Raw genomic sequence first — 13,226 nt, 5'->3', positions numbered from 1 at the left:
CTGAAAGAGGTGCTGGCACTCAGTGATCATGTGTGCTAGGCCCTGGGTGGCTGCCAGATTCTCATTGAGGTCTTTCTGATCAGGTCTGCCTGTGGTATACTTTCTCTGGATTGATCTAGAAGAGGAGAAGTTAAGGATATTTTTCAATATAGGAATTGTTTATAAAGGGGAAAAGAATGATGCAAAATACCATTCACCAAATTACATGTTTTTGTCAATGACTGGCTAATTATAAGGACAACAAAGAGACAGCAGAGTGAAAACATTACTTATGTTATTCTTATCACAAGTTGAACAAACTGGGGAAAAAAAATCATGATTAAAACTAGAATGAGAGATTAAACTTTGAGTAACTACAGTTGCCACAACACATCCCAGCTACAGCAAAAACACTAAATGCTTCTTAGAGGCCTGCAGATCTGTTTATCTGTTTGATTGGGACACAAAAATTTTAGAGCCATGTTCATTTTCAAACAGGACATTTTTTGCAATTACTTGGGAACAAAGCATTTGAATCCAACATTTTGTGGTAAAAATATGAATAGCTACTGCCCTCTACAGGCTGTAACCTGGCTGCTGCAATTTAATTTTTTCATTGGCTGATCTGGTGACGGATGTTGTATGTAGATCTACAATGAGCTACCTGGGCGTAAAACAATGATAGAAAACATGAGTTTGTATGCTGTCTACCTCATTTAAAGTAAAGTGTGGTTTATTTGCAATCTTAGGCAACAGCACTTAAGTACAAAGAATCCTAGAGTGACACAGAGACATCTCTGTTTGGCAGAGCCATTAATTTTGGCTGGAGGCTGCTGTGAGTGAAGTTAATGGTCTTTAAAAAAAAAGTGGGCAGTAATTGCTGAGCTCAGTGGTGACAGAAGTTGGCTGCACTTGCGTCTCTTGCCACCAGATCAGCTAGCAGAACATCCAAAAAATAGATAGATAGATAGATAGATAGATAGATAGATAGATAGATAGATAGATGTATATATATATATATAGAGAGAGAGAGAGAGAGAGATATGCACATTTTAATGGAACATAGAAGAATTTCAAGCAGATAGACTTTCTTACGCATTAATTTCTTTCCCCTTCTTCTTTTCATCCTCCCTTTCTGTTGTGGTGATCGGCTGATTATGGGCAATAATTTTTTTAAGTATTACACTAATCAGATTCTTCTACAATCTCGTTTGTCCAATCATCATTCACTTGTCATGTTTTAAATCTGTTGATCTTGCTTTCAAAGTCAGCCTGTCACTTCAGTGTGTCACTGCAACCCTCCTCCACCCCAGCCACCTCCATTTAGTTCATTAGCATCTTGTCCTTTATCCAAGCCACCTGATTAGTGCCCTGGTCCAGCTTCTTAGAAGTCTACTCCTCGTCTGATCCTGGATATCTTATTAACACCACCACAAGTTTCTAAACTCCATTGGAGCTATCTTATTCCTGCCATGAGCCTTACTACCCCTACAAATACATGAAGTCATAACAATGGAGTCTAACTACCAAAGATGTTGCACATTTCTCTTTCATCAAAATTTGTAAAATAATGTATTATTGTCAAACTTGAATAAGTCTCTCCTGATTAAAATACCGCATTTACAATATAAACACTTTGTGCTAAATATATCAAGATATGTACCTTAACTGATAATTAGTACTACTAAATCCCCATATACATAGGTTTTCCATCTCTCTATGCAGTGCATCAGTTTCATTCTTTGATTTGAAATTATATCGCATTTTTATTATCCCAGTCAAATCAAATCAAGCTTAATTAATTACTGTTCAAGCACCTTGGTGACAGGGTCTCATTCTTCAGTATGCTGAGGTGGAAGAGTGAGGGACCCAGACAGACAGCCAGGTTCATTGGTGTCATCTGGTTCTCCTCCACCAAGGAAGTGACATCACGCAGGAAGTAGAGCAACGTCTGCAGCACTTCTCTGTTTTCATCCGGCATCAAAAGAATGGCCGCTCTGACAGCTTGAAGCCTCTGCTCCTTTGGGACATCTGCAGGCAATGTGTGAAAGAAGAGATCATTGTTTAATCCACAGTGTTCTGATTGAAAGTGAATCCAGTATTTCACTCGTAAGACTTTAAATTTAGTTTGTGACGTGCTGCTTATTTTAAAAACTACCTTTATGCTATATTTTCTTGTACAAGTTTAAATCATGAGCAGAATAATATAAAACATCATGGTTTACTCTATCAATCCACATTTAAATAATCTCAAACCATTTAATGTACCCTTTTTCTGTGTCAGAAAACTGTTGCTATCATGTGACATCCTTCATAGCTGTGAAGACTTACACTGGTAAATATGCAGAAAGGTTTCTCCTAGCTTGCTTGTTAGTAGCGGCTCTGGCAGGTCTCTAAAGAACTGTTTGACCATGTCGGCCACGTCGTAAGCTGACTGGTCCTCGTAGCTTACAGAGTCAGGGGACAGCTCGCACTGCTGCCTCAAAGCCTGAATGCGAGACTTCACGCCAGACTTCCGGAACAATCCCACCTGAGACAGGAAAGGAAGAACAGTCAGTCCCTCATATTTGAAACATTGGCCAAGAGGAAATTGAGTCTTGTAAAAGCTGTTTTCTTCTCTAACCTGGTCCAGACAGTGTGTTCGGAGGTGGCTCAGGGCCTGTTGTAAACACAGAGGGAGCGGAAAGCCACAGCGCTGGACATGGATGATGAGGGGAACACCAAACACACTCTTCTCTTTGTAGTCTGGCACTTTCATGCGCTTCATAAACTTGGGCACAGACCTGGAAGCAACAGACAGAAAACAATTACAGAAGTGTGGAGGAAAAGAGAAGCCTAAACCTTCATTATCCTTCTGTTCATGGGGTTGCTGGTCAACAGGATTTCCCTCTAGGGAATGATAAAAATGAGGGGAAAAAACGTTAACAGCACAAGGATGTAATTCTGTTTGCATGTCACTGTGACTGTCATCTTTTGATGGTATGAATGTAGACCTAAATTTGACCAGGAGTAGCCCCATTGATGACCCATTTACACAGAAATCTAGGTTGCAGCTTCAGTGGAGCATGTGAAGTAGCTGTTATGGTTTTAAACTTCTGTGATGGTGTTAAATTGATAATTAAAAATGGTACATTCATATTTAAATATGATCATGTTTACAGAAGATTGCATCAATCACTTCCAAGTGTAACAGCCAAACTCTCCATCATGCAAAATCCCTAAATGATGAACTAAACTGTAGAAAGAGAAAGCAAAGTACATGGACAAAGACACCATTCAGTCTACATTCATGCATTTATGTCTGTAAACTCACCATGTCCAGCCATGCTTATTCGACATAGAGTATTTCTCCATGATGGCGGTGAGGCGGAGCAAGGAGAATTTCTGTAGCAGGCTGAGCTGGCCAGCTGATTGGCTGCTGATCTGAAGTGAAGAAGCTGGTTGGTTGAGATGATCAGAGGTTCTGAAGCTGGGCCATCGTATGCTGATAGTGGGACAACAATTCAGACAAAAACAGGGTAATTCAGTCAATGCAAAGACCTCACTGCTATTATCTCTGAAAACAAGTCAACAGTGTGAGAAACTAAACTATTGTGCTTGTTCAAAAAGAGGCAAAAGTTGACAGTGGTTATGACTATGTTGGCTACTTGAAGCCTCAGGTTTTTCAGTGAGGCAGGTGCCATCTTTGTTTCTGGTGAGGACTGATCATTTTTTAACAAGAGGCAAAGGTATTGCTATGTCCCTTTGTTGATTGACTAGTTACAATAGCATATCTTCAATCTCTTTTCCTCTACAAGGGAGTATTATTTTTAAAAGAAAAATCATGCTCTTATGGAGAAGACTCGAAACTAAAACCTTAAAGCAATAAGAAAAATGTTTATTTAGGTAATGACTCAAATATAACCAAAAACTTACATGAAGCAAAAACTTCATGTTTTAAATGCCCAAACAGCTACTCACCGTGGTCTTGTCAGTGAGGCCCCAACCCCAGAGTCTCGCCTCTCCCTACTAGTCCCTGTGGAATCAGTGTCATTCAAGGAGACCCCGTCTCTCTCTCCTTCACTAGGGGTGGTCCTGCCCTCCCCTTCCTCCTCCTCCTCCCCTGCCTCCCCCTCGGGAAGCACACTGCGGCTCCAGTGGTCCACTATCTGCTGCAAACCGCTCACGTGTTGGATGATGTCATCTAGGTGAGGGAACAGATTGTCCTCTTTTTCTAAGTCCAGCAGGTCTCCTGTGCTGGCGTAAAGGTGCGAGCCTGGCACGTTGTCATAAACGCTCACCCTGCTGCCTCGAGGAGCTCCTGGACAGGGGGGCTTGGACAGGGGTTTACCAGACCAGGGTCCATGCACGCCATTGTTTGGTGCGGAAGTTTTTGATGGTTTCTGGGAGTAATCATCACCAGGCGAAGGTGCCAGGCTCTCTATGGATAAAGCTTTGGGAAAGGTGCCTGGTTTATGGTCTTTTGGGATGTGAATGAGGAGGTTTTCATAAGAATGGAACTGATTTTTGCCAAATTGACTCTGTCCTTCAGTCCTCTTACCCTGAGACAGCAGCTCCATGTCCTCCAGATACATGCTGCTCCTCTTATTAGTTCTTGGTTTTGTACTAACAGGCTTTTTCACAACAGGCTTCTCTGTCTCTCTGCTTGGACTGACACTCACCATAGATTGATCTTCATAGTCATTTATAACAGAGGCAGAAGTGTCTCCATCAGTTTGGGGGTCTTGTTCTAATTGGCTGATGGGAGTACATGTGAGCACTTGCAGAGCATGAGGCTCCTCTCCCTGTAACACCGGCCCACTGATGACCAGTGGTGGCCTCCGATTTGAGCTTTTCCGCCTTGATGACGGCCCCCATGTTTTCATTAACTCCATGCGCCGCAGAAACTCCTTGGCTTTACTCCGCCCTCCATGTCCATGGCGGCTGCTCTTGATTGGCAGGGAGTTATAGTGTGGAAGTTCTCGAGGTGGTTGGTAGGAGGCAGACAGAGACGCCATGGATAAAGAGTCAGGCATCGCTGAGGCAGAGTCCTCACTGTGCAGGGAGGAGATTTCTGTGATCTCCTGCTCACTCAGGTCTGTCAGGACGCTTTCGCTGCTCACCGTGCTGTGCAGGCCATCCACATGGCCTGTCGGGCTGCTCTCATTGGTGCCATCCAACAGGAAGTCCTGTAGCCGAGACCAACGCCGACTGCTCCACTCAAACGTCCACCTTTTGCTGATGGCAAGAGGATCATCTTCATCTGAGTCATCACCCTGAGGAAGAAAGAAAAAGAAGGCTTTAAGTATTTGTTTTAAAAAATGACAGGTGAAAGCCCTAAATAAAAGTCAGCTTATTCCCTTCAGGGTGTGTTGGATGTTCTTAGATGTTAATGGCCAGAAAACATCTCTGAAATGTTTGATTTTAACCCAAAAATTCAAAGATTTGTCAATAAAAAGTAAAAGTTAAATTGGATATTCTGTATAGGGCTGATTTATCTCTATCCTTAATTAAAAACACTCCATTGGATGAAACTGGAGCACATTAAATAATCTAACATATAATTAATTTCAATTAAACACTGGCAGCAGCTTCTGATTTTTATTCATACTGGAGCTCTGAAACACTGTTTGATGCAAACATCTGAATTTTTCACTCTGACTCCAACCAAATACCAGCCTCCTAGTAAAGTAGAAGGTGGTAAGCCGACATGAGACTGCCGCAGGAAAAATACATGAAAATTCTCTACAAGCAAGCAGGTGGGGAGGGGGTGACACTTACATCATACTCCCTGTGGGCAACTGGCACTATATCCATGCAAGGAATGAAAATGCTTTTATTCTTCTTTTTTTTCACTCAAAAGTATATTCTTCTTTGCTCTTCCACTTTTACTGCAAATGTGTCAGTGGATAAATTCAGAAACTGAGGAGAGGGAAAGTGGTAAATGACTTGGAGCCACAGGCAAAATTTGAACCAGGGCATATGGAGCAAGTGGACATACAGTACCTATAAAAAGCTTTCCCCCCTTGGATGTTCTACCATGTTACTGATTTTGTCAATCACCATGGTTAATATAATTTGACACTTTTTTAAAATTTATTTATTTTTTAAACAAAAATACAAATTACAAAAAACTATTTCATGTCAGAGTGAAAACACATCTCTACAAAGCAATATCAACTAGAAAAGCACTCAGAGAGCGCAGACCTCCGCCATCAGCCCTATCTCCCTATAGTGAAGAATCCTTTAAAAACATTCCTGGATCCAGATGGTGATCCGGATGACTCCCAAAATCTAATTGGCCAATTACTCCCTCCCCAGTGGGGTGGAGACACAGTGAGGCAAAGCATTGGCTTCGCTACGTGTGGACTGTCATGGCGGAAGCACCCATGTTCTCACTGGACGACTGAAAGTCATGGCAGAGGGTGAATATTCCTCTATTCCTCCCAGCATTGTGAGTATTCTCCCTACAATTCGCTGTCTTTCTCTCTGTTACACCCCAACTCGTCTCCTCAACCGGGCGTGTGTCTTTCAAACTCTATAAACTCCAAAACTTTGAATAAGTTACTCATATCCACCATCTCCTGGTGTAAAGTGGTAAAAGCGCAGACCTCCGCCATTAGCCCTATCTCCCAGTAGTATGGAATCCTTAAAAAAATTCCTGGATCCAGAGGGTGATCCGGATCAGTCCCAAAATCTAATCAGTTCTTCCTTATGCCATTTCTGACATTTCCTGAAAATTTCATTAAAATCCATCCATGACTTTTTGAGTTATGTTGCTAACAAACAAACGAACAAACCCACCTGATCACATAACCTCCTTGGCGGAGGTAACTAAATTAAAAAATACGTCTACAACAGCGGAGTTAATGTTGTCACTCTCCCATAAAGCTTTGACTGGTTTCCGTATTTGCACTCAATTTGTGAGGATAGTCTGATCTAGGTAGATTTACACATGTCATATTCTTTCAATTTTTTGATGATGAATTTAACTTAGCCCTGGGGAATGTTCAGTTCCTTGGACATGTTTTGTGTCCATCCACTGACTTAACCTTTTGAATAACTTTTGTCTTTGAGTTGCTTGAACTGTTCTTTTGACTTCATGTTGTAATGGTAGCTAGGAATTCTGATTAACCAGTGACTGGACCTTCCAGACACAGTTGTCTTTATACTGCAATCACTTAAGACACATTCACTGCACTCAAGTGATCCCCATTTGTGAGACTACTAGCACCAATTGGCTGGACCTCTGTTTCACTTTGACATTAAAGATGTTTTTTTTGTGTGTCAAAAAAGTCTTATTATTTTGACCATGATTGGTTTACAAGACAAATAAAACAGTAAAACATCCAAGGGGGTGAATACGTTTTGTAAGCACTGTAACTGCTAAGCTACCAGTGCCAGTGTCCTCCCTTTTATGTTGTGTTTTTTCTCCTATCCCCTGCCCCCCCTGTCAAATAGAGAAGTCTCCTGCTGTGAGGCGCATATGTAAGCAGGCGTGCCAGGAGGATGTTAGAAGCAGCTTGCCCTGAATTTCCAAAAACATAATTCTCTGGACAGCATGTGTTAAAAAGATTTATGATCAATAGACAAATCTGGTTTATTTGCTTTTGTTTTTACGTGTCAGCTACTGTATGTAAACAAATTGTCATTCATGCTGTGTTCAAAGTGTATGGATATGATCATTGAAGATAGGTTGTGGTTAAAGCTTCTGAGTGGAGGCTGGCTTTAGTTCTGATGATAACATAAATGCATGTAGTAAAGGAAAGGTTATCTTTACAAAACACGTTTTGTGTATGAAAGTAGATTAATGGTTCCATAGAGATATGTAAAAAATATAATATAATGACACATCTATGTATTTTTAATAAATGGGGGTCAAAAGAGTTTAAGTATTGAACAATAACAATGACAAAACATGATAATACCAAGGCCTTGGGCATGTGAATAATAATGACTTCGGCTGTTTTCACCATCATGTAGCTTGTTCCTGCTCTGTTCTGCATAATGACTGTGAGACAATTCTCCTTGTTAAAATTTTGCCCTGGATCTGTTTTTACCAGTCCACTCTCTAATGACAGATAAGGTCTTGCAGGGTTATATTGCTTCAATATATTAGGCATGCTTTTAAAGCCAAGTCCAGAGAAGATATAAACAAGTAATACAGTACATATTTCAATCAGCTCAGTGGCAATTGTTGCAGATGTATTTTGAATAAGTTTTAGACTAGCTACATTAGAGACAGTATGTTGATCCAATCTGTAGGGTCCCAACATTCGACTCAATATATATATTTTTTTGTACTGAAATGTCTATTTTAATTAAAATAGGACACGATATGTTTATCCTTGCTGTGGAAACACTGGATGTTATGTGTGCTACTTGAAGCTGCTGTTCTGTTGCTGTACCCCCTTCATGTTTTGTGATGCTTGCTTGTGATGTACCCCTATTGTTCTCTGCCATTGGCTGCATGTTCTGTTCCCCAACCGTCCCCTGAAACATGGACTCCCTTAGACATTTCCAGGTCATGTAGACATCCAGTGTCCAGCTCTACCCAGATCCTTTATTTACTTCTGGTTTTAACCCTAAACTACCACTTTTTGTTTCAAGGATGAATTTCACATAATGAGAGAGAAAAGCTCCCAAAGGTGGCCTTATTGGTAAAAGCTGCAAGCTCCCTGCAAAGCATTCTGGGATTGCTGATGATAATTGCAATGCCAGGTTGTTTATGTCTAATTTATCAATGTTTTATTTTATTTGAATATGAGATTTATCACTGATAGTAAAAAAACTCGACATTTGAATATATATACAGTCCTGTGCAGAACTTTAAGGCATGGTAAGGCCCAAAATTGAGGCTGAAGTAAGGTAAAGATGTGACGAGTAAGCTTGCCTAAGGGCACCATCAGGCGGGAAGGGGGATTGACACAACCCCAGTCATGCTCTGGATGTCCTTGCACTACACCATGGGCATGGAAAAATGATCTGTTGAAAAAATAACAATGTCTACACCTTTAAGGCAAAGTAATGGGTGGATGTGGCTAGTAAGTACAGCCCAGGGTACCATATGGGGGTTGTCTGATTGTCCTGTGAATGTCCAAAGGGCCTGAATACTGCCAACAATCTCTGGTCATAACACCAGGGTTGAAAGGCCCAGACACAAGAAATGCTGTCAAGCTTCACCTTGGCTTCTGAGCAAGACACATGTGTTTACATCTTTTAAGCTTGACTCTGGCTGTTCTAACACACCTCTCCAGCCCCAGGTCATGGCACATGGGGCCCCGCAGTGAATCCTTAGCTCCCTACATGCCTAAAACTTCTGCACATGACTGGGTATTTATTTGTCTTAAGGTTGTAAAAAATATGCCTTACCTTTTTCTTCGGGTGGCTGACGTCCAGTTTCATGGAGCAGCACTTGTTCAGTGTATTTAGACGCCTGCAAAATAAACACAGATTAGACACAGTAATTCAGATGATTATGTTAAGGCTGGTGGTGGATGGTTGGTGTGTTTGTTTCCTTCTTCACTGTCACTCTCCTGTTGTAGTGTATACTCTCACTGTCTCGTTTCACACGCCTCCACTGTCTTCCTTTCTGTTCAGTCACTTTCAGACGTGTCTCTTCATTTCATTTCATCCTCTTTGATCTTCTCTCCTGACTCCATCTTTCTCATTACATCTGGTCTTTTCCCCTTCTCCCTCCTTTCTGATCCCTCCCTCTCCTCCTCTGGCATCTCTCCCCTGGGACTAATCCTCACTGTCAAAGACTGAATCTCATTCAGCACCTCCCCTCCACTTCTCTATCTCCTCCCTTCACCTCTCACCCACCCCCTTCATTTCCAAACTCAGCACTCGGGGCAGCCCTCCTGCCAGAAAAGCCTATGTGCACCCTCCCATCCATTTCCCCCCACCTTACCTCAACCCAAGATCCAGATGGGTGTTGTCTGTGTTTGCTCCCTTCAAGATGATACTATTAAAAATCCTATTTTGAGACTTTCTGACTTTGTCATATGAAAGATGTGGTGCTCGAATAAAAATGGAGAATTTTCCATTTTTCCCTGTCTACTTTCTTTATCCTCTCAAAAACAAGCAAGCAGGGTACTTCTGGTTGTTACAAAACAACCCTGAAAACACGTAAGGAAAACCTTTACTCCTTATATTTCTGCTGACGGATAGTGCAAAGAATTATTTGATGGTTATATTTAAATATATTCATACAAACTGAGAACATTTGAATTCATGTAAGGGGGGACTGGGTTTGGTTGTCACAGTGCTAATTACAACAAAACCAGAAGGCATGCCCATGGTATATCAAATACCTGGTGTTATTTTATGAGCAATTCTTCATTTGTATAAATCTTTTTTGTATAAGGTGCAATAAACACATGGATTCATGTTTATTATTTGTAATTCCAAATGGGTTTTCAGTAACAAAAATGCATATGAAATTAAAGATTTTTTCAGATATTTAAGTTGATCAGATTTTATTTCTTAAGTTTAAGCATGTATTTCCGTTCTGCGATATAAGGTGTCTCATGAGAATGGTTGTCAGAGATGAACAGTCTGCAGCCAAGCTGTCCTGACATTTTGCCATGAAAATGTTTGTTGGAACATCATCATATGTCAACAACAAAATTATATTAAGTAATTTTTAAAACACGTGTACTTAAACTCTGCCACCAGAGGGTTCTCATAGAAACAATGACAAAAGATGATGTGGTGTATTCAGTAAGCTTTAAACCTTGCATCACCTCCTGTTAGCTTTGTTTCATGAATGATTTTCATGAACCAGTGTGGAAAAACTGTTAAAAGTGGCCATAATTCTCCCTGTACACTTCTTGCAAAGCATTTGATTAGATTTTTTCCCTCATTATGTGACATTCATCCATGAAATGAAAACAATGCCTTGCTGTTGAGTCAGTAGTCCTTATAGAGTGCAGTTTTGTGTTGTTAAGACTCCTTAATTAAAATCCATAATTAAGCAGCAGAGGTGGGCGGAGCCGACCATTGTTTCTCTGTGCAGCTTCAAAATGCGGCTTGAATCTTAAATGTTACTTAACCTAATACTTAGTTTCTGCTAAAGGCACGTTGGAGCTAACAAAAGGGAAGCTCGGATAGGTCGTCACTTCTCAGAGGCTCTCTGGGTTAAAAATATTAAATAAATATCACATTCTGAGGAGAGAAAAAAGAATACAGTCATTATATTCATAGCAGTTAGTTTTGAATTTATTGTTTGATAAGAACTGGTTTGTCATCAATGTAAATTCTAATTCTAGTTATGAATTTAGGGGCTTATTTAAAATATAAAAATATACTCAAATATTTGACATATTTTCTACAACCACACTGATTACCGTAGGGACAACTATAGTGGTCGTGGGACAGACGGTTGCAATGTATCCATTTGTATTTGGTTTTATAACTTTGGGTTAAAACGAGTACCAGATATGAAAAAGATTCTTATTTTAATTACGCTTGAAGGAATTACTGATGTGTAATGTGTTAGTGAGGTTAAAACTGAGCAAGCAACCCTGGTCTCTCTTTTCTTTCCAGCCCGGCATATATAATTCAAAATTCAAACAGTGCTAAGAAAAACAGTGATGCATGAACAAGACTGAGCTGTTTTACAGCTCTAGAGACAGTTCTCATGATGTGTCGTCTCTCACAGTAAAACTGTTGGCAATCACTAATGCTATAATTACCACACCCTTCTCTGCCATAGACATTAAACATGCAGGGAAGAGCAGAGAAGAGGGAAAGATAAGAGGAGAGAAAGTATGATGTTAAAAGTCTTCAAACTTCAATATGATGTAAAACAGAAAGATCATAGAAGTGCGCAGAGGGACTTAAAGCACACACTCAAAGGCATCTGGTAGAATATACTGGCATCCCCTCACTCTTTCCCTGTTATCCTCAGCCCCCCTCTCCCGTTCTGCCCCCTGAGGGTCTCTGCTCTTTGAATGGGAGATCAGCGCGTGGCAGAGGGGAGAGGAGGTGACCAGATCAAAGCCCAGTGTCTGAGCAGGAGACAGGGATGGGGACTTCATTAAGGGTCGGGGTCAGACAGCTAATGATCAGTGGTCAGCACCAGACTGGGTGAAAAGCAGGCAGAAGAAAGATAAGGGGGGGGGGGGAATCTAGAGCCTTTTCACATATGCACTCCAGAAGATTTCAGTCAGCTGTTCACAATTTTAGAAAAATAATGGTACTTATAAAAGACTTTATAATTAAATAATCACAACTAAACACACATCCTGTTACCATCGAAAGGACTGCATAACAAGTAGCCTTACTGCATAATATTGTGTCAAGCTGGTTATAATTTCAATTTTTTAATCGTACCGTTCTTTTAGTCATTAAGACTTAATTTGCAATTGACTTAAATCTTATCAAGCTGTATGCCTAAACTCTCTTTCAGTGTTTGTCTCCACCTCTTCATCAGCATTTTATTAGACTCAAAAGTTATGCATTTTGCATGTGAACCCATTTTTACAGCATGTGGGCTGCACACAGAGGAAGCTTCTTATCAAAGTTACAACACAGCTGAGAAGACTATGCTTCTAAACAATAATATTTTTGTGGAACTTTGAGTATAGTTCTTTATTTTTTGGTCAAACTTACTTTTGTGGGTCGACTTTTTCTGTACGTTTGGACTCTTTTATCACAAGAGGGGTGTCCAGAAGGGAGAAGGTTGTTTAAGGGAAGTGAAAAACACCTTTGTTGATGTTTTCTACTTCCAGTATGTATTAAACTTGGTAACACTATGCAAAAAACGATTTTAAAACAATTCTGTTGGAGAAGGAGGTTGTTTTTAGGCCTTAAATTAAGGATATTTATAGTTTAGCTCAGGGGGTGCCATTGCAATTTTCTTTTATTGGTAGGGCAAGGGGATAAAAAATGTCCATTGTGAACATACGTGTTGGTACAAGTGTTCTTACCGACATAAAGGCTCCACCAGATCCCGGTCCAAAAAGTCGTGGTCCCTTTTCACTGAGGAAATATCAATCGGAAACTGGGAATCTGTAAGAGAGAGTGAGAGTTGACTGAAAAAGAAAACCTAGATTGGGTTTGTTAACCAGTGATTGACAGGAGACAGCAGTTTTCTTTGCTAATTAGAAAGGCCTGTGGGGTTTAGAACAACTGTCACCGCTTCTGTGAAGTTTGTGGACACGTCCTCAAACACTAAAATAACTTGCATTCCACACCGCCGATGCCAAAATGACTTGAGACTTTTATTTTGGTGATTCTCTGTGTGTGGTTGCAGACTGCAG

At 40.6% G+C, this 13,226-nt stretch overlaps 1 protein-coding gene across 3 annotated transcripts in view; it reads right to left on the bottom strand.

Annotated features, from left to right (window-relative positions):
* Positions 1 to 13,226, bottom strand: part of stard13a (StAR-related lipid transfer (START) domain containing 13a) — an 83,940-nt gene that overhangs the window by 6,224 nt on the left and 64,490 nt on the right. For all 3 annotated transcript variants that reach the window (XM_041800843.1, XM_041800844.1, XM_041800845.1), the window contains 8 exons: positions 12,894 to 12,975; positions 9,331 to 9,394; positions 3,940 to 5,234; positions 3,293 to 3,463; positions 2,603 to 2,762; positions 2,311 to 2,509; positions 1,797 to 2,010; positions 1 to 115 (listed from right to left, as the gene is read on the bottom strand). In XM_041800843.1, the coding sequence (XP_041656777.1) occupies positions 1 to 115; positions 1,797 to 2,010; positions 2,311 to 2,509; positions 2,603 to 2,762; positions 3,293 to 3,463; positions 3,940 to 5,234; positions 9,331 to 9,394; positions 12,894 to 12,975 (2,300 nt within the window). The remainder of the gene's footprint in view (positions 116 to 1,796; positions 2,011 to 2,310; positions 2,510 to 2,602; positions 2,763 to 3,292; positions 3,464 to 3,939; positions 5,235 to 9,330; positions 9,395 to 12,893; positions 12,976 to 13,226) is intronic.

The sequence above is a fragment of the Cheilinus undulatus genome, linkage group 12 (assembly GCF_018320785.1).
Source record: "Cheilinus undulatus linkage group 12, ASM1832078v1, whole genome shotgun sequence".
Classification (NCBI taxonomy): Eukaryota; Metazoa; Chordata; class Actinopteri; order Labriformes; family Labridae; genus Cheilinus; species Cheilinus undulatus.
This window is presented reverse-complemented; position numbering and strand designations above follow the sequence as displayed.